Here is a 22,112-nt window from a genome sequence, read left to right as displayed (position 1 = left end):
TAGTGGACTGTAAACACTTATGTTTACACAATACTTCATGTAAACAGAACTATTACTGATGGAGAAAATAATAAATTAAAGAAAAACTCTGTTGTGAGAGCTTACCTTTTTGTTATCAGTTGCTGAGATTAGCAGCAACATTAGCTAACATTTTCTATTTGTTTGTTCATTTCTATGGAATTTTGACATCATATTGGGTCCGAATATTTTCCACTATAATACGCCATTTTCCAAAAATTATTTTTTTTAGGAAAATTCTATTTTTATTTAGAAATTTCATGTTTACAATTTTCGAAATAATTGAATATAACTATAACCTCACTTTAATGATATCTGTCAAGTGTCATTTCTATAATGACAGCTTTTAAAATGCAACGTTGCCATATGAATATCGGTAGCGAGCTGGGTAGTATTAGATTCACTCTTGGGTGGTTATAATATTTTGATAGAAAATTATATTAAATAAATTTGAAGACTTTAAATAGGGGAACGTTTGGTTTGTTTTAATTTAAAAAAAATAAATTTAATGGGGAGAAAATTTATAAAGTTTGGCAACATCGCGTCAGTCTGTCATATCACAAAATTGACATCCTAATGACCTTCGACCATTACATGCGATAGAGTGCAAAATAGTACTTACATGAAGGATAGAAACTTCGAATTTTCTCGGCGATTTGATCGTCCTCAAACGTGGTACTATTTAAAATCTTCGGTATGATCTGAGTGATATTAAAATCCTCCAGGGGTGGTCCCTCGGGCGGCTTTGCATAACCGGAAGAGTTTCCGGTGCGTCCGATTTGACTTAAAATGTGATTCTTCAGATACTCTACCCAATTTTCTTTACGTAACCTGTAAATAAATAGGGAAGAAAAAAGCAAATTTTAATGTCCATCATAAGAAAATAAAATAACGAAATAAACTCAATCAACAGAGGCATGCTACGAGGCCTTAAACAGATTGCGAAAACAAAATAATAAAATTTGCATTCGAGTGCGAAAAATGAGGCGCTACCTGTTTTCGCTTTGCTACACAGACACACAACCATTAAATCTATACCAGGTGTCGTAATAATTCAGCAATATTTAACTGTAAAAGTTTGTTATGGATACGGTCATTTTTGCAGACGCACAGGTCAGAATTTTACAATTTAAAAGCAAAAAAAAAATCTTATAGGGCTTTCGCAACTGTCACCAATATAACGTCATTCCTTTACAATAACAACCAAGCCGGTTGACAGTTTTGACTTGAGTGACAGTGACAGTTGTATTTTTATAATTTTTTTTAATAAATTTACTCCTTGTTATTTTTATGATTCACTGATTTGTGAATTATTTTAAAAGTGCTCTAATAAAGAGCATTAACATATGCCAAATTTGATTAGTAAAAACCTGCTGTCTGTCAAAAACATCAACTGACTTGAAGTGTCAAATGTCAATATGTTAGTAACTGCGTGACGATCCAATGACGTCATTTTATTATAGTATAACAAAACCCCTTAGTACGTCCCTGCGGTATTAAGAAAATTCCTATACGACCGCCGTCGCATATTATTATCATAGATAATAAACATGAATCAACGGTGATATCGGGCTGCGACTTGTCCGGATTCAATTGCGTTAGACAATAATTCAAAGTGGCGGTTTTTTACAGACGTATGGCCAACGGTCGCTTTATCTTTTTTACGGGTAATACTAGACCGGGGCGCGTAAGCTGTAAACCGCGGTACTGCCCATATATGGCGTATACGTACTGGGCTTGTCCATTACTTTCTTATTCTAATAATTCTTCTATCACTAATGTCTAGGTCTGGTGCATAAGACGGACTCGGTTATAGTTTTAAGGTGGTCCTGTACGAACAGGATTTTTCCCAGATAATAGTTTGAAATAACCGCGCGTATCTGTCAATGTCAAAGGTTGAAGATTTGCGACTTTTCACGTAGTAAATCAATTGACACATTTCAATTAAGACAAATGACAGACGTCACTGTCAGAATCAGATATCTTACATTTAAAGAGACATATTAAGCGTTATATTAAAAATTTAAAAATGAGTGCCAAACAGTTTAACAGTAGAATTTTCGTTTGGTTGGTTGTTAACTGAAAAATCGACGAGTTTCAAAAATACGTCGGTGTATGATCCGCTTTAATCAATCTCGCGCCGCAGACTTCCTGATGGTCTGCCGGGGCAGTTAAAACGTTCCACTGATTAGTAATCACACATTCAACCCATTGGATTAAATGACTTTCGTTGCACACATACACACACGTTTTACGTACCCGTGTACTCACTCACTCACACACCAGGCCTGCAGGCTGCTGCCATTTCATGCCGGTTGCTGCCGTTTTTAATTATCTTTTGTCTAGACAACCTGGACTCTCAGAAAGGTGTAAATGACCTTAAGATGACGCGCCCGATGACCACCACTCATGGGCCGATTTTATACCGAACCGATATAAGATGATAATCGTGTGACATTTCTTGGGGCTCCTCAATGATTAGACGTCGTTCAAATGACATTTTTATCTTTGTCATGGCGGCAACGTTGCTAATATGGCCGCCGTGGACAGTGTCAAGTATTGACACAGTCAGTCAGTCATTCCATGGCGGCGGCATTGAAGTAGGTTATGATATGAAATTTGGTAGAAAAATTTAGTGCGACGTTGCCAATGTGTGTTTAATTTCTTGAAAGTTCTTTTGTGAAAATGAAAATTATTTGTTGTTCTTTAAAACTTAAATATGGACCTGGAGGTTTTCTTTTTATTAGTTGCAAAGAAATTTTGTATTTATTTATTTTTTTAACAAGAACTCTATTTTTTCAAAAATTAAAAAGAGAGTTTCGAATAAAATAAAGAATTTGTTCCTATTCGTAGATAGAAGCGGCAGCACCGCAAAACAAACTCTAGATAGGCAAAGATGCCAAATTTAGTTCGGTGTTGCCAATCTTCTCCATGTGTATGAAGGTTGAATATGACGGAGCCGAATAGTCTGCTCCCCCAAGATGGTCGACTAATTCTGAATGGCTAATTTTTGACGTAAACATCAACTATGACAATAATGACATTTTAACTGTCTTATTTGATGACTCGACTGTTTTTTTTTATGTATTTATGCTCCCTTTGGGTAAAAAACAAACCAAACCTCATGATTTCCTTCTAATTTAAAAATAAATTTAATCTATATAAATGTAATTAATTTTCTAGCTTTTTGTAGTTTTGTCTGTGATTTTAGGGTTTCATGGATTGATATATTTTTACAAGCATGCAAACATCCAATTATTGAGCAACTACACAGAGCAGAGGACAGGTAAATTTTTTAATTATGACATTACTAAATGTTTTCTAATAATGTTGAGGTGCATTCTGCATGTATTATCATTTTCCAAGGTATAATTGAGGCTATGAGTGCAAAAACGGACTAACCCCAATATTATTAAGTGCTAAAAAATAGGTTTAAAAAAATACGAGAATGAGAGTGCGCAAAACCCTTTTAAAAAGACATTTTTGTAGATCGGATTAATTGAATGTTCTTGAGTGTTACTTATATTTGCGGAATTTATTTTAAATTTTTGGATATGGCTAATATTCGATTTTTTTATGTGGGTTAGTCCACTCTGCATTTAAAATTGATTGGGTTTTTTAATGGGTTACTATAACTTAAGCTATTATAAGTATTACGTCAAAACCTGTATTACTCGTATTGCCACGAGAATAAATAAAAAAATATAGAAACTTTATTTTTTTATTAAGTAGGTAGTTATTAAATACGTAAAGTTTGTTCTTCCTCAATTGGGCCAACTACTTCACCTCCAGTTGCTTGAGCGGATGACCTCAGATTTTTATAAAAATCTTGGTATATACAAGGGATGAATTCCATTAACTCAAGGAGATCTTTATTTTAGCTTCATTAATGGCATTACCATTTGGGTATAAAAGGGGCAGATCCTTAATTTTACTGTGTTAAAATAAACCTCTTCATTATTCGAGTATCCATTTCTATTATGGTAAAAAGATTTTTTTTAGCATGTCTTATGACTGTATGCCAGTCTTGAGGTATAAAGATATGTGGATGGAATTTCTTTTCTTTTTCTATGATTCCGAAATCTTGGTCGCATGGTAAATAGGAATGACCACTTACAAGGAATTTATGATCTATTTCTTCCATAGTAAATAATGGAGATGCAGTAATATAGTTACATATCAATGACATTTTTATATTACGATTCTGACCACCACATTGGTCAGAATACATTATAAGTCTTTTCGATGTAATAAAGTTTTAATGTAATATAAAATACAAAATCCCACCGCTTGCGGCCCCTTCGAAGCAATACTTTCATCCCATACAAACATGAACGAATTATTGCTTCCCATAGCATGTATATTAAAGCAGTAAGTCCATAACTGCCTTTTATAGTAACAATTGCCTGTGGTAAGTACATGTGTGGGAAGAGTCTTCATTAGATCAAAACAGATGACCGCTGCGTTTCCACTTTTTGCCAGTTTAGTGTGTTTTCTTAGGGTGTCTCTAGCACATAAACTTCTTACTTTTAGCAGCACAGTGGACTAACTGAGGATAGTCCACTTTGCTTCTTTAAACTTTTATTAATAATAAAGTTCAATAACTAGTTTAGTGCGGCCATCTCGTAACGAAAGGGAATAGGTCGTTTGGTTCACTGTGCAATAAATAGATTTTAACTTGACGGATAATATTCTATAATACGGTTGATTTTGAATTTTTGTGGGTTAGTCCGATATTGCACTCATAGCCTCAATTGCAAGATGATATATGATGAGAACAAATTGCAAATTTAGTCCTATTTTGGAAATATCTGTTGCTAAGTTTACACGTAACATTCATGCGAATTAGAGCAAAAACGCTCGTAACATCTTTACCCTATTGTGACTAACCAAAACATGGTTAATGGAAATTATTAAAGCTGCATTTAAAAATCCGTATTTTATTTATTAATTTTCTATTAAAATTAATATTTTGCTTCTATTGATTAATGTTTAAAAAAATAAGAAAAGACATTATATCATTATATACATTTTTATATTATGCCAAAACATATTTGTTTGCATTTTTTTTATTTAGGTGTATTTGTTAGATGTTTCTTATAGCACTTATGGAAACAAAAAAAAGCAGATTATTTTTTCTGAAGGTTCAGAAGTTATTCAAATTAAAATTATAAAAATTAATAATAGAGAAATATGCTTTGTACCTGCAACAATTCCATATTCATATATAAAAGGTCTTTTTAATACTATGCTTACAGTTTACAGTATTTAAATTAAAATGTATTGCTAACTATTTTTATGCATTTTAAAGCCCTTTGTTAAATTTGTTTTAATTCACTTTTCAAAGTCCTGACTTGAATGTCCTAAATAAGCAATTCCTAGAGAACTAAATTTAAATCAAATATAATTTATTAATGCGTTAATTCTTGAAGAAACTAATGAGGAATGTCTGAGATATGCAACAGTAACTATATATAAGTAAAATGTGAATATTTTTAAACTGAAAAACGTATTATTAATTTAAAAATAAAATCACTCTTCAATTAAAGCACCAGCTTCTGTATTTCAGCGAATGACTTTAAATTTAAATTTTATATGGCGAAATAGATCAGGTTTAAGTTTCCCGCCACATGCCACACCCCGTTCTTGTTATCAACGTCATTAGAGCTGTCAATGGAATTTCTTTCTCATCATTAGGTAACACGCATTTCTCTCCATTTGTGTTCTGTGGTCGACGATTTAATTACCCAGTAAATATTCGGTCCTGGTTGATGAAAAGTTCCCGAAATTGAAACGCATAAACAACGAAATGATTACTAAATAATTAATGAGTCCCGGTTGTTTTTTTTGCTACCAGAAGTCCAATTTTTCGATTCTCGTTCACTGACCTTTGGATATAGTAATTATTTCGTCGATTGTCAGCTAAATCTCGTTTAAGGAAGCACCTGCCGTTCGCCTTTTTTTTATTTTCACGCACGTACGCCCTATAATGAACACGTGTGAAAAAAACCTGACAGAACTGCTACTGATAAATTATCGATAGATATTGAAGCTATTTACCGATACTACGTAGAAAGCTCCTAAGTCATTGTATTAAACGGCCGAATTAAAAAATGTAACAAAGTATTCTAATGGTCTCAACAATGCGTCAATGCTGATTGCTTAAGGAAGGAAGAATGTTAGAAAAAATTAGTCGTAATTGTTTTGTTTATATCCTTGATGGATCTTATTGTGTAATTCATTTATTGTCTCGTATACGCTACGTACTTACGGGAGACATTCGAAAATTTATCGACCTTAGAAGTACAATTGTCTAGCTATCTCTTTTTTTAAGAAATTATTTTGGACATATGTAGACCTGTCTTTGTTCGACACACTGTCGTAAGTCTACCATTAAAAAAATCTTTAGATTTTAATAAAAAAGAAATTAATATTTTTAAATTAGCTTTATTGTAGCATAAGACAATGTGTCGAACAACAACAGACTTGTGGTTAAATGGATTTGTTGAAGAAAGATGGGTAGATTGAAGTACCTTAAGCGAAAAAATTGCGGATAAGTGTGATGCATTCAGTGGCGTATTCACCGGTGTTCCACGCGTTCTCTGGAACACGGGCCCCGGGGTCCAAGAGGCCCGGGCGCCCTCAATATTTATTTCAATCAAAATTGTACCCGAAAATACGATTTTATAATATTTTTAAAATTCTATACCTGTACACGATCGACTTAGCTAATTAAGTTAGTTTATTTTATATCCACAAAAATTGAAAAAGAATCCCCCTAAACCTTTATTATACAGGGACTGGGCAACAGAAAATGGTTTAAATAGCCCTGGCAACTTAGACCAATATTGTTTTCCTGGTTTCTTCTAAGAAAACGCGAAGTAGAAGAAGGTCTGTTAATCGAACGCTGTGCCTGTGTGTTTTTACATCCAATAACGACAATTAGTTCTCTTGGTGATTCCCCGGTTTCTTAATCTGTGTGGTTGCGGTTGTTTAGAAGCAGACGTTTTTAAAATTTTAAACATTATTTATTTCTCGTAATGTGTTAATAAAGCTGGTTAAAGTTTAGGTAATTGTTTTGTGTGAATTGTGTAACTATAAATTGAACTAAGTACTATAGAGTATTTAAACTTAATAAAAGTATTTAGGTAAGGTTTTTCTTAATATTTCATATATATGGGTCATTCTCATTTAACTTTGATATTTGATGTCTTCAAGACTTTTTTCTTCAGGTTTTGTTTGTTAGTGTCGATTAGATGTTTTAAAATAAAAACTAAACACGGATTAATCACATGTTTAGGAAATAATATATCTTGATTTTATCAATGTAATTTTATTTCATTTTAAAGTCACAAAATGTCAAGGTTCGTCACGGTCTCTTTCTTAGTTGCTTTCATACTATCATGATTTTTCGTTAAGGAATTGTTTTTTTACTTAGGCTTTACTTAGATAACTAAAAAATATTGATTTAATTTTTAACTTTTCGCCTATAGGAAACACGTCTTTGCTTTTCGTATTTATTAAATTCTTTCAGTATTGTCTCTAAAAAATATGTCAGGTTCGTCACTACTATTAAGAAAGCGTAAAATTCTTATATGGACCAATTTACTATTTCCAGTTAACCACCTGCTTGCTAAATGAAACCATAGTGTCGCTACGCAGTGTAAAGAAAGTGTTTTTTTAGTTAAATACTGTGTTTAAAAAAGTGTTTTCTTGTGACTTTAAGGTGAGTATGTTTATTGCTTGTCAGTTACGTCACGCAAATAACTTTAAATTTCTTTATATTTTCTTAAAACTAATTATTGTATTTGCTTGCTTGCTTGCTTGTTTTATGGCACTGCAACGAGGCAATTGCCAGCACAATTTGGAGCGACCTCGATGTTGACTGGCTCTGGACCAAATCGGGACCGCTGACTTGTAATTAATTACTTCAGACTTCCTTTATAGTGCTGTGTGGTATTCCTTCATTTGTAGTGATTAAGTCTATTAGTATGGACAAACACAATATAGGTAAATTGGACAAACATAAGACATCACAGGTTCTGGGATTCTACGGGAAAAGAAAACATAGACAAAACACGAATTGTTGAGCAGAACTATTATAACCGAATTCGATTTATATTCAAAAATGACATAATTAGATCAATTGACTCCTCATTTGGTTCAGACAAAACAGTATACATTGTTAAGGGCGTGGGGAAATTCCTTTTAACAAATTCCTTATACAGATCAATATAAGGAATGTAATTTATAGGACATTCCAGAAAGAGATGATTTAAGTCTTCAACAGAGCCACATTCACAATATGGGTTATCTTTAATCTTAAGCTTATATAAATGCTCTTTAGTCAGACAATGGCCCGTCCGTAATCTGATTATTGTGGTTATGTATTTTCGATTTTTGAAAGGTACATTTGAAAACCATTTGGTTTTTGGGAAAGTATTTTGTATTTTAGAGTATTGATAGTTCTTACTATGTACTAAAGTTTTCCAGTATACTTTAAACTGATTACTCATATCATCCCTGATCAGGTTAAAAATTTCCATAGAATCCACTTTCATATCTTTAGGGACATTCAGGTCTTTACCTATTCTTGCCAATAAATCCGCCACCTCATTACCAGGAATGCCCGAGTGTCCAGGAATCCAAGCAATTCTTATGTCAAAATTGTTCTTATTAGCTAGAGAAATTAACTGCTTGGTTTTGATAGACCAGAAATCGCTTGAGGTTGATAGACCATATTTATTAATTTTTTGTATCGCGCTTCTTGAGTCTGAAAAGATTATTACCTTCTTCAAATGCCTATTTATAGCAACCTTTACAGCATCGTGTATAGCCACGCATTCTGCTTTACATATACTTATTCAGTCTGGGAGTCTAGATGAAAATTTATAGTCTATGTCCGGAATATATATCCCATAGCCTAATCTTTTATCTTTTTTTGAGGCGTCCGTGTATATATAGGTATAGGAGTTTTTAAATTTTTCTGTAGCAGTTAGGAAATATTGTTTTAACATAGTGTCATTCTTGTTCATTCCTAAGTCTAAGATTTTAATTGGATTGTTCAGGATATCAAAATCAATTCCATAGCATGCATAATTTGTATCTTTACTTATTCTGTTTAGGTAAGGAATGAATTTTTGTAAGGCGAATATCAAATATGGAACGTTATCAGAGTTAATGTAAGTTGGCAATGTAATCATTTTTCTCCGGATTCTCTGCAAAATCTCTAGTATAGGATGATTAGTTATTGAGGTCAACCTTGCAATGTATTTATTTGCCAAGGTTTTTCGTCTCTGCTCCAAGTTTACCATTGCCGCTTCCGCTAATAAAGCCGCTTTAGGAGTCGATTTCATACAGCCCAGGCATATTCGCAATCCTTCAAAAAAGACTACATTCAATTTATTGAGACCCTTTTGGTTTACAGGTTTTAAAAATATCGAGCCAAAGTCCAGGTGGGATCGAATCATTGCTCCAAAAATTGTTAACAGGGTAAGAGGGTCAGATCCCCACCAAACCCTACAGACAGCGCGCAGAATGTTAAGTGCTTTTTTAGCCTTATCAGCTATATGGTCAATGTGAATGTTCCACTTTAGATGTTCTTGCAGAATATGTCCCAGATATTTAACATGGGGTTTATAATCAATAAGATAATTGCCAATATGTATAGGTGGAGGAGGATTTTTGCGATTACCCTTTGTGAACCAAATTGCTTCACACTTCTCGACGGAGAGGGAGAGATCATTATCTTTTAAAACACAATTAATCATTTCCAATGCTCCATTTATTTTGTTTGTCATATCACTGACATTGGAACCTTTCACAAAAACAGCCAAGTCATCAGCATATCCAATTATTTTTGCAGAATCTAAGTTCAATTGAAATAGCTCCAAGATATACAAATTAAAAAGTATAGTGCTCAAAGGAGAACCCTGTGGGAGTCCTTTTGTAGCTAGATATGGGCCCATGAATGTGCCATCAGCCTTTCTGCTGTATAGAAGTCTATTCACAATGATTTGATGAATAAGATTGTTAATTTCAATAGGAATTTGAAGATGATTTAATTTATTATACAATTTATATATATTAACATTATCAAATGCAGATTTAATGTCTAAAAATACTGCAATGACAGATTCAGACCGACCAAAGGCCTCAAGGACTGAATTTGAGAGATAAGCAATATTATCATATATGCCCTTGCCCCTCCTAAAACCTAGTTGTTCATGTGTGAAAGTATTTCTGTTTTCAAGGAACCATTCCAATTGATTTTTAATCATGATTTCAAGGATCTTACAGCCACACATTGACAATACTATAGGCCTATAATTTACCGGTAGGATAGGGTTTTTCTTTGGTTTTAAAATATGAATAATGTTATATTTTCTCCATGCCTCTGGAATATGTCCCTCAAACAGACATTTATTATATATATTTAGTAAAGTTAATTTTGCTCTTATTGGTAGGTGTTTGTACATTGGGTAAGCTTTGTCATCCATGCCAGGGGCGGACAATCTTTTATTTCTTAATGCGTTGTTAAATTCATTTAAAGAAAATGGAGTAACACTGTTTTCATCCCGTGGTTGCAAGACAACAAAATTGGGATCCAGATTCACACTAGACATATTTTGGAGAATTTCTTTTTTAATATCATCTGAAATATTATAGTAGCTTGAAGTATTATTTATATTATTTGAAATTTTTTTACTTTTATTCCACACATATCTAATATTTGACTCTCTGTTGAGTGTTTGACAAAAAAGCTTAAATTTTTCTTTTTTCTTAATTTTAAGTCTCTTCTTTGTAGTTGCTATGCATTTTTTTGCAGCAAGGTAATTTTCTAATGTAGGGGTATTATTAAAGTTATTTATTGCATTTTTCCTTTCTTTGATCCAGGTAGAACATTCTTTGTCCCACCACGAATTGCCAGTGTTCTTAGAAACACCACACTTTTTAGTAGGAATAGCAATATCAGCCGCTCTATCCATGATGTCCATTAATTCATTATAGGTCATATTAAGGTCTTCTACGTCTATTTCTAGTATTATATTATCATGATAAAGTTGCCAGTTCGCTTTATTAAGGTTTCTGGCCATAAAAGGTGCCGTAAAAATTTTCCTTGCGTTGAATTTTAGCGATAGGTTTAGTTCTAAACAGGTCGGGTAGTGATTGCTGTTAGCACAGTCATGTATGACTTTCCAGCAACTGTTTACTGCCAATATACCACTTACCATAGTTAAATCAAGAGCACTAGTATATGAGTTTGGACTTTGTACCAATGTACATGAGCCATCATTGATTACCACCAAATTATTATCTGAGATAAAATCTGCAATTAGTTTTCCCCCTTTGTTGACAGGAGAATCATCCCATAAAGGGTGGTGTGAGTTAAGATCACCCATTATAATGGTTTGTTCTATGTTTACACCCTGTATTAGGTCTTCCAATAAGTTGGTAGTAATATTTTTATCAGTATTGACATATATATTTATAAGGTAAAGTTTACCTAGTTGAATGGTAATATATTGGGTTGAGTCAGAGTTGAAGGTTTTTAATTTGTTATAAATGATATTCTTTTTAATACAGGTTGCAATCCCACCATAACCATCTGGTCGATCTTCCCTGATTATATTATATGTTGGCAGAGTAAAATTATAATGTGATTTGAGCCAAGTCTCATTTAGGAATAAAATATCTGGTGATTCCCTATGAATTAATGATATCAAATTATCCCTATTGGAATTAATGCTACGAATATTCCACTGTATAATTTTAAGATTGAATTTGATGTATAATTTTTTAATTTTAAATATCTGTGTGGGAGATATTAAATGTTGTGTGTTAATTGTTTTTATTTAATAGTCTGACAATTCCAGATCCATTTCTAGATCTGGGTTTTGACGGGATAATATGAGTTTTTTTAGGGTGTCAAGATAGTCATCATTTGTTGTATTCATAACAAATTGTATACATGTTTCCATGTTACAAGGTAAATTGAAATTATGCTGTGCACTAATAGGCTTTTGAGAAGTTACTTGAGAAGGACTTGAAGAATTTGAGCACGAGAAAGACTGTGAATTGATTTGAATTTGAGAAGTGTGGTCAGGATCGGATTTATTAGGTCTAGAGTTAGGAAAAAATAAGCTTTCTTCATGGAGTTTTCTGTCGTAGCCTTTTTGGACTATTCTTTTTTTATTGTTATTAACTGTAGCAACTTGAGAGTATGCCCTTTTAATAGTGCTATTGTTCATGTTTTGGGTTCTTCTTTGGGAGGGTGTAATAGGTGTTGAATTTTGGGGGTACTGAGATTTGTCTCTTAATATTGTGTTGGGAAAGTCACTTGGATTGTAAACAAATTCTCCTTTGGTGATATAAGATTTTTTGCATGCTTCATTTGCATCATGGAAAGTTAAATTTTCAAAAGCCATCAGTTCCTTAATATTTTTTGTCTTATATATTCTGGACATTTTTTTGAAATTGATTTATGGTTTTCTTTACAAAAGAAACATTGTGTGGTACATGAATATCCATTTTCATCATCCAAATGATTTTCCTCCAGTCCACAGTTAAAACATCTTTCCCGGCCTTTGCAGTTTGTTTTTGTGTGTCCAAAACGTAGACATCTATAGCATTGGGTCACTGGAGAAACATATATTGTGACAGGTCTTTCTAGTCTATATAAATTAATAGATCTTGGGAGAAGGATACCTTTAAAGGTGAACAAAACGGAACCTGTGGGTTCATAAGATGTTGTTTTATCCTTAATTACTTTTCTATTTAACCTTTTAACATTAAGAATTTCAATATCTCCATTTGCACTGCATCTTTTTATAATTTCATCCTCTGATATGTCAGTATCTATTTGTCGTACAATTCCTTTGCATGTAACAAAGTTAAATGGGATAAATATTTTGTAACCCTTATTTATAAGAACTTTATTTTTAATAAAATCGTTGGCTGACTGAAAATTAGTAAATTCAATGGATATTCTATTTAGTCCTTTATTATTAATTTTTTTAATGTCCGTTAAATTTAAATTAAATATGTCTCTTGCTATTTTAATATTATTGAATTTTCCTATATTGAAGCCAACCTGTTCTGTAGATTCCAAGTAAACAACAAAGGGACCGGAATCTGTTTTTGAGTAAAAGACTGTGTTATTTATTGAGGAATGTGGCTCTGACGACCTTGGATCTATTTGGTTTACGTTTAACTCACATTTACTAGTATCATTAATAACAAAATTACAAGGAATATTTCCCAAAGATTTTACATTTGATTTGGATACTGGTTGTTTTGATGGGGGGGGATCCGTCCCCCCCTGTGTCACTCATTGTGTAAAAGGATGTAAATTAATGTATTTTATTAATTACCCAATTAGAAGCCAAAAAATATCTCAAAAAAGTCAAATCGAAAGCATATGAAGAAAAATCAAGCTATAAATCAGTTATGCTCAACTTACCCTTTTATAAACAAGCACCACCCAAGTTAGTCGTGAGGAGAAGACTTTTCTTAGGTCGCGAAAGCTTATCTCAGATAAGGCAAGAATTTACGTTGCTGCTACTACCACGGTATGCACAGCACTGATTATTGTATTTTGTTAACCAAAGCAAACTAAAAGTTAGGTTATGTTTACAATAAAATACCGGTCGCCGGTCATAGTCAAATAGTCTTATTTTTAATAAAATGTCAGGTTCGTCACGGTCAGCTGCGTTACTATTCTTTCGTAACGCAGCTGACAAGTTCGTGACGAACCTGACGTTAAAAGTAGTAAAGTAGACATTATTTTCAGCAATGCCGTTAACACCGGCTCAACGTGCAAGGCGTTATAGAGAAAAACTGAAAGAAAACCCCGAAAAAAGACAAGAATATTTGGAAAAAAGCCGAAAGAGGGCAAAGAAGTCCAAAAAGTCTATAGAAGAACTTTCCGATAGGGAGCAGCGTTACCAAAGAAAAAAATGGAGATTGTACCAACAGAAAAGTCGGCAGATAAAAAAACATGAACGTGAACAGGACCAATTTCTTCAGCAAAATACTCCACCGGGAAGTCCGATACCCCTGCCCGATCATATTCCTATGGAAGATGTTGGAATAGTAAATGAACCTCCAAGAAATCAATCTTACTTAGAGGCTAACAGGTCTTCCGGAAGAAAGAGACTTCGCAAGGACAGAACTGCTGCATACAGGAAAATCAAGCGTTTGGAAAAGGACTTGGAAAAAACAAAGCAGTCTTTACGGAAGTATAAGAAACGTTGCCAGCGATACCAGAAAAAGAATGTTGTGGCAGGGAGTCAGAAAAGTGAAACAGCTAGTCCTTACAGTAAAGCCATCCAAGATACCAAAGGATATAATGTTCCTGAAACTGTAAAAAAAACTCTAGTTTTTCATAATGCACTAGTTGCACAAATAAAAGACAATTACTCAAAAACAAACAACGAAAAAGAAAAGCAAATTATTTCTAGAGCCACTAGTGGAACCATTGTCAAAAAATATAAATTTTTAACAAGAACTAAAAAGGTACTCCAATGTCATTCTTCAACTACAATGTCAAAAGGGAAAGGAAGATGTCGACTTACTTTACATCCACTTCATAAAAAAATACGAGACTTTTTTAATAGAGATGACATAACTACGTTACCACCGGGAAAAAAACAAACAGTAACACGCGGCAAGATCAAATATCAGAAAAGATTGCTAAAGGAAACCCTTAAAAATCTTTATGAAAAGTTTTGCAAAGAGTTTCCTTGTAGTAAAATTAGTTTTGCGACATTTTGCAGGCATAGACCTTGTTGGGTTGTGAAACCAAAACTTTCCGATAGAGATTCTTGCTTGTGCAAAAAACATTCCAATATACAGCATAAACTGGATACTTTAGTAAAAGAAAAAATATGCACAGAACGCAACATCGAAAACGTATGTAAGCTGCTTACGTGTGATGTAAAATCAAAAGATTGCATGAAAAATATCTGCCCAAAATGCCAAGATCAGGCCGCTATAATCCTCGCGGATATTAAAGATCCAAATAAATTAGTTAATTGGAACTTTTGGAAACTTGAAAAAGAGGAAAGGAGCAAATCAGGCAAAACATTTTTTGTTAATAAAACAAAGCTTATCCGTGAATCTGGAATGCTAAAGAACCTATGCACAAATTTTAATGCAGAACTAAAAACAATGTTCTGTTGGCATGTCTTTAAAAAAAATCATCAAGCCAGTCAAAGGCAAAAATGTATTTCTGAACTAACTTATGAAGAGGCTGCTGTACATATAGATTTTTCTGAAAATTACTCATGCAAAATGAGTTCAGAAATACAGGCAATGCATTTCGGTTCCTCACACAACCAGGCCAGTCTCCATACCGTTGTAGTTTACTATGACAATAAACCTCCTGAAAGTATATGTACCATTTCTTCCTGTACTCGGCATGACCCTCCTGCTATTTGGGCCCACTTACGTCCTGTTTTAGAAGAACTAAAACAAAATGGTGTGCAAACTGTTAACTTCTTTAGTGATGGCCCAACATCACAATACCGCAACAAGGACAATTTTTTTTATTTGAATACATATTTTAGAGATTATGGATTTTCAAATGCTTCATGGAACTTTTCAGAGGCTTCGCATGGTAAGGGTGCTCCGGATGGTGTTGGGGCTGCAGTCAAAAGAGTAGCTGATGGACTTGTCTGTAAAGGGAATGACATTCCAGATGCAGAAGCGTTATTTAGGATTCTTCAAGGAAAAGTAAATGTGAAACTTTATTGGATCGATTTAGAAGATGTCATTAACTTTGATTCCAAAAAAGAAATAAATAATCGTTACAAAATGACTAAAGGCATTATGAAAGTAGGTCAAATTATTTTGAAAGATTCTGAGTCCGATTTATATGGACGCGAATTATCGTGTTTTTGCAAGAAATTGCCTACAACATGTGATTGTCATTCATTGCAACGGATGTATTATCAAGACTGTGAAACTGTAGATTTAGACGATAACCCAGAAGATACCACTCCTCAACAACAGCTTCAACAACAACAATTTTTACCTGTGACCTTTGAAAATATAAAAATTGATCAATGGCTGCTTGTTAAATATAACAATGTGATATATCCGAGCGTTGTTACTGATACAAATAACGATGAATCCTGTGAAGTTAAAGTTCTGCATTCTGTAGGAGTCAATAAATACATTTGGCCAATCAAGGAAGACAAGATCTGGTATAAATTTGAAGATATAGTGGGTTCTATTGAAGCACCTACTAATGCAACTAAACGAATTTTACAGTTTAAAACGCCGTTTTGGCTTGAAAATGGGGAAGGCATCAACTAATTTAACCTAAGTATTTTATTATTTGTTATGAGTTACCTAAAATTTAGAGTTTATTTTGTTATGTTTGGTTAAATTTAGAATTTACATTTTTGGTTAAACGTTTTTGTAATTGGAGCCATTTAATAAAAAAAAAACAATTATTATTTAAATGTGTTTGTTTTCTATCAATTTTTAGCATCATTGTCAGGTTTGTTACATCAGTGTCAGGTTCGTCACTATTTAGAAAAACACATAAAATATGGTATTGCGTTTTATAGAAAAATAGAAACTAAAAAAAAATAAATTACCCATCGGCTTCTTGCAATAATTAATGTTTTAAAAAGAATTCTTAACCTGGGTCTAAGGCTAATTTTCTGACTTTTAAGAAATAGTGACGAACCTGACAAAGTTCAGTAAGCAGAATCACTCAAAAATGGGTGAAATAAAAAAAAATTTGCACTGCTTTTGCCAAATTGTGTTATAAAACATGATTAGAAAATGATTTGTTTGTTTTTTTGCATAATATTAAATATTTTGTAATGAACGATTTTCACTATTGGTTTGACGACTTTAAATGAGAATGACCCATATGTAGATATTAAATGAATCAATTATCCGTATAGAATGAGTTATCACCATAAATCTGGTGCACAAAAGCGCAAAATACGTGACGAACTTGAAAAAAAAGAAGCTGCCTAAAATAACGCAATTTTTTAATGCTGCAATTTCATCTTCAAAGTGTGAGTTTTGTTGGTTTATAAAAATATTATGTTTAAACTTATAGTTAATTTATTTTAGCTGAAAATTTAACCGAGCATCAGGTACAACTACATGAAATGCCTTCGTGTTCTAAAGATATAACAATTGAGGCAGATCCTCCTACACCTGGCAACTATGATTCTATTCTTGATAAAGTTGATCCATAGTATTGTATCTGAGTTAGACTTATTTGCCGAAACTAAAAATAATAGTAATATCAAAGATATTTGTTTTAATATTACTGATAAGGGACATTATGTCGGTGAATTAACTGATAATAAACTATTAGTTGATAATAAACCGTGCAGACCTTTAGGCCCCTTTCCTTGAGACAATAAAGGTAGGAGTTTCTCAACCTTTTATTATACCAAAACTAACAAATCAGGGTTAAAAACTGAACGTTTATGGCTATGTTATTCAACGCTATTAAACCAAATTTATTGTCAACCTTGCTGGTTGTTCGCTGCAGAAAAAGATACCATAGCAAACGGTTTTAACGACTGGGCACACCTAAACCAAGCAATTAGAAGGCACGAGCAAATGTATTATCACAATGAATCTTGCTCAATATTTGGAGGCGAAACGACACAATTGATCACGAACTTCAAACGAAGATTTCGCATGAAGTTTCAGTATGGAAGCAAATTTTAGAACGAGTCATCGAAGTTACTTTGACTTTAGCTTCCAGTAACATGCCTTTTAGAGGACATAACGAAAATTTAGACTCTTCAAATCCTGGACTGTTTTTATCTATAATTAATTTACTTTCGAAATATGATTTAGTATTAAAAAATTTACTAGAAAACAGGAAGAAAAGATCTGTTACATATTAAAGTCCTGGTATCCAAAATGAAATCATTGGGTTGTTGGGTACTGCTCTAAAGAATGAAATAATCGGACAAATAAAAAAATCGCCTTTTTATTCAATAATAATAGATGCCACACAAGATGTTGCAAAACTTGATCAGTTCAATTATTACCACATAACGAATAATAACACTATTATTCGTTATGTCATAGTGGAGTGCAATGAAGAAAACTCATCAAAAGTGGTAATAAATGAATCGTTCTTGGGATTTTTTCCAGTTGAAAGTCAAACTGGAAAGGTTTTAAGTAATAAAATCATACAAATATTAACGGAAAACAATTTACTTTTAGAAAAACTTCGTGGTCAGGGATATGATGAGGCTGCAAATATGAGTGGTATATATAAAGGTGTTCAAGCAGAAATATCAAAAATGGCCCTTAACGCAGTATTTGTACATTATGCTGCTCATAACTTAAATTTAATACTCAATGACTCAGTTACATCTGTTGAGGAAGTTCGAAATTTTTATGAATTAATTGAAAGTGTTTATGTATTTTTTGCCCATAGCATAAAAAGATGGGCACTTTTAAGCAACATGTTTAATTTGTCTCTTAATAAAAGTGAAAAGGTTTTAAAAAAATTAACTCCTACACGTCGTTGGTCATCAAGACACGATGCGTTAGAGGCTCTGAGATACAAGTACGTGGATGTTTTAAAATCTTTGGCCAAAATTATTTTGACGTCTACCAATAGAACTGAGATTAATGAAGCCAATTCGTTAAAAAAAAGGCTAGAAATGTTTGAAACTGTATTTTTAATAACTCTCGAAACCAAAATTTTAAAATATATTGATACCGTTTCAAAACTATTACCAAACAAACAGCAAAATATTGAACACGCATCAAAAATGTTTAATACTGCATATGACAATATTAAATAATAATAATAATAATAATAATAATAATAATAATAAATGTCTTTTATTATTCAAATTCATTACAAACTTGATGAAAAAAAAACAAAGTACCTGAACCTGGCGCAGTCTAGCTTTATATAGCTACTCCACTGAACCAGATCAGGGTGTATTTGAAGTAACATTATAACAACATGTTATATCTAAAGAAATATTCCCAATTATAATATAACACAAAAAAAGTTTTCTTCTATAAAAAAAAGCAAATTTGATACATATTAAATAGTAAGAGAATTGTTTTGAATATTCACAAGAAAAATTTCATATTTCCTCCTAAATTTATCTGCACGAAGGTCAACAAATTCTGTAGGTATTTTATTGTAGCACTGAACAGCATTGTAAGAAAACGATCTCTGAAACATAGCACTCCTATAGACCGGCATGGTTAACTTATTTGTAGCTCTAACATTTACCCCGTGTACATTTGCTCTAAACAACAATCTATTCCTTATAGTCGCAGGTGCCTTTGGGCTGCTAATGATTTTTATCAAAAAAGTGGAAAAATTAAGAATTCTACGATTGTCCATTTTAAGCCAGTTAATTGTTTTATAATATTGCGAAATATGATCATACTTACGTAAGCCATAAACCAATCTGATACAGGCATTTTGAATTTTTTGTATGCGCATTTTACAATCATTATCTAAGCAAGAACCATAAACATAATCACAGTAGTTAAAATTAGAGAGCACCATGGCCTCACATAGGCTGCGTTTAAGACTTAGATTAAGAATATCTCTATTACTATATAAGAGTTTTAAAGCTGCAAACGATTTTTGAACAATTTTTTTAACATGCTCCCTGAATCTCAACTTACTGTCCATAACAATGCCTAAATTTTTGGCAGTTTCAACAACCGAAAGCTTAGAGCCCTCCACATGAACATTTATTACACTTTTAATATTTGTAATTTTATTTGTATTTCCAAAAACCATAAAACAAGACTTTGAGGAATTTAATTTTAAATTATGTTTTTTAGATAATTGATTTATTATATTTAAGTCATTGTTTATACCAATCTCCGCTTCTTTAAGATTATCAGGTTTGAAAGTTGTATATATCTGCGTATCATCAGCAAACGCTTGCACCTTACAAGCTTTTAAGGACTTAAGAAAGTCTGCTGTATATACAAGGAAAAGCAGAGGTCCCAGGACAGAACCCTGGGGCACTCCAGACAAAATGTGAGCCTGATTAGAATAAGAATTATTTGTAAATATTGTCTGAAATCTATTATTCAAATAAGACTCAATTAACTGTATAGACTCTATTGAAAAGCCATAATATTTAAGCTTAGCTAGTAAAAGGGCATGATTTATTGTATCGAACGCCTTAGAGAAATCTAAAAGCACCAGAACAGCAATCTGTTGCTTATCAATAGCGTCCATTATATCATCCAGTACGTTTAGTAGAGCTACAGAGGTACCAAAGTTCTCCCTAAAGCCACATTGCGTAGCCGGAATAATGTCATTATCAATAAGATAACAAACCATCTGATGGTAAAGTACCTTTTCAAATATTTTTGAAAGTACTGGAAGTATACTTATAACGCGCAAGTCGTTATAATTTTCTGGGCTAGCAACTTTTGATAAGGGTTTACCAATCGAAATTTTCCATTGATCGGGGAAATAGTGAGCTTCTATACAACAATTTATTATGTGGCATATGTACTTATCAATAAAGGGGCTACAATACCTTAACATTTTTGGTGAAATCTGATCCACACCAGTCGCATTAGACTTAATACTATTTAAAATTCTACTTACATCTTCAACAGTTGCAAGATTAAGTGTGAAATGCAGGCTATTATCAAATACACCATTATTATAACACTGAACTTGTTCATCACAATTCGCAGAATTTTGAAGAAATTGAGAAAAAAAGATTTGTTAATTTGATTTGGATCAGACAGGTGTTCCGGAATATTGGTATTATTTTTATCTCTACAAATGTTAAACTTTTTTAATGACGACCAAAGCTTACGTTTTTTTTCGTTACTCAACAGATTAAGGTGCTTCTTTTTTTCTCTTCTAATTGTAGCCAGAGTATGATTTCTCAGAAATTTATAATTCTCCCAATCTTGTATATCCCTTGTTGCCTTGAATTTCCTTAATGCCTCATTGCGTTGTTTTTGGAAAAGAAGTACCTCAGATGTTAGCCAAGGAGCTTTAGGTTTAGTAATTCTTGCTTTTTTAAAAGGAGTATGTTTATTAAAAAGTGTTTGAATTAAATTATTAAAAATTACTAGCTTACTATCGATATTATTTTGATATAAAATGCTATCCCATGGTAGGAAATATAAATCCTGTAAAAAAAGTTGGTTATTAAAATTTTTAAAGCATCTGTACTCAATTAGTTTAGGAACTATGGGTACCCTGTTTAAATTTAGTTCACAGAAAACCAAGTTGTGATCTGAGACGTAGTCTGCGCAAATGACCCCTTTATTATGTATCAGAGACACATTAGACACAAATATTGCATCAAGAAGAGTGCTGCAAGTAGCTGAGACTCTGGTTGGGTCTTCAATTATTTGAGTGAGATTATAATTTTCAAATAATGATGTAAGGGGATTATTAAAATTTAAAAGATTAATATTAAAATCTCCTAAACAGAAAACTTCGTCAACACACGGGTATATAAAACAAAATATATTATCAAAATCAGAAATTAGGCTATTAAAGTTAAATCACTTCGAAATGATTTTAATTTATTAAAGAATGAAGCATGTAATTTGGCTGCGGAATGGGGGTTACAGACAGAATTTTCAAAAAAAGGATTGGTAGTTAACGGTAAGTTAACAAGACTTTTCGTGCTTTATCTCCGGATGTTTTATGTAATAACTCTGTATCTGATACAGAATTATATCAGATGGGTCAAGAATTGTACATAAAATATTCGGATGACATATCCGATGCAATTTCGTCTCAGCTCGTGTCATTCAGGAATAATTTTAAAGGAGATTTAAATAAAATGAACACAATACATGAACTTTTATAATTTATCCTCTTTGAAAATGTTTCATCTTGTAGCAGCTTCAGTGAAATTTGAACTGCATGTTACCTTTTTCTTACCATTCCAGTTTCTGTGGCTTCGGCAGAAAGATCTTTTTCAAAATTAAAACTAATTAAAAATGTTCTTAGAAATACCACGGGAGAAGGGAGATTATCTAATTTATCAATTATTTCCGTAGAAAACAAAATTGCTCGGAAGATCGATGTTTCATCGATAATTTCAAATTTTGCACATCTTAAGGCTAGG

At 32.6% G+C, this 22,112-nt stretch overlaps 1 protein-coding gene across 4 annotated transcripts in view; it reads right to left on the bottom strand.

The window, feature by feature from the left end:
* The window catches only part of LOC126734304 (uncharacterized), a 74,173-nt gene that overhangs the window by 13,873 nt on the left and 38,188 nt on the right, over window positions 1-22,112 (bottom strand). For all 4 annotated transcript variants that reach the window (XM_050437873.1, XM_050437877.1, XM_050437876.1 and 1 more), the window contains one exon: window positions 641-849. In XM_050437873.1, coding sequence (XP_050293830.1) covers window positions 641-849 — 209 coding nt within the window. The remainder of the gene's footprint in view (window positions 1-640; window positions 850-22,112) is intronic.

The sequence above is a fragment of the Anthonomus grandis genome, chromosome 3 (assembly GCF_022605725.1).
Source record: "Anthonomus grandis grandis chromosome 3, icAntGran1.3, whole genome shotgun sequence".
NCBI lineage: Eukaryota > Metazoa > Arthropoda > Insecta > Coleoptera > Curculionidae > Anthonomus > Anthonomus grandis.
This window is presented reverse-complemented; position numbering and strand designations above follow the sequence as displayed.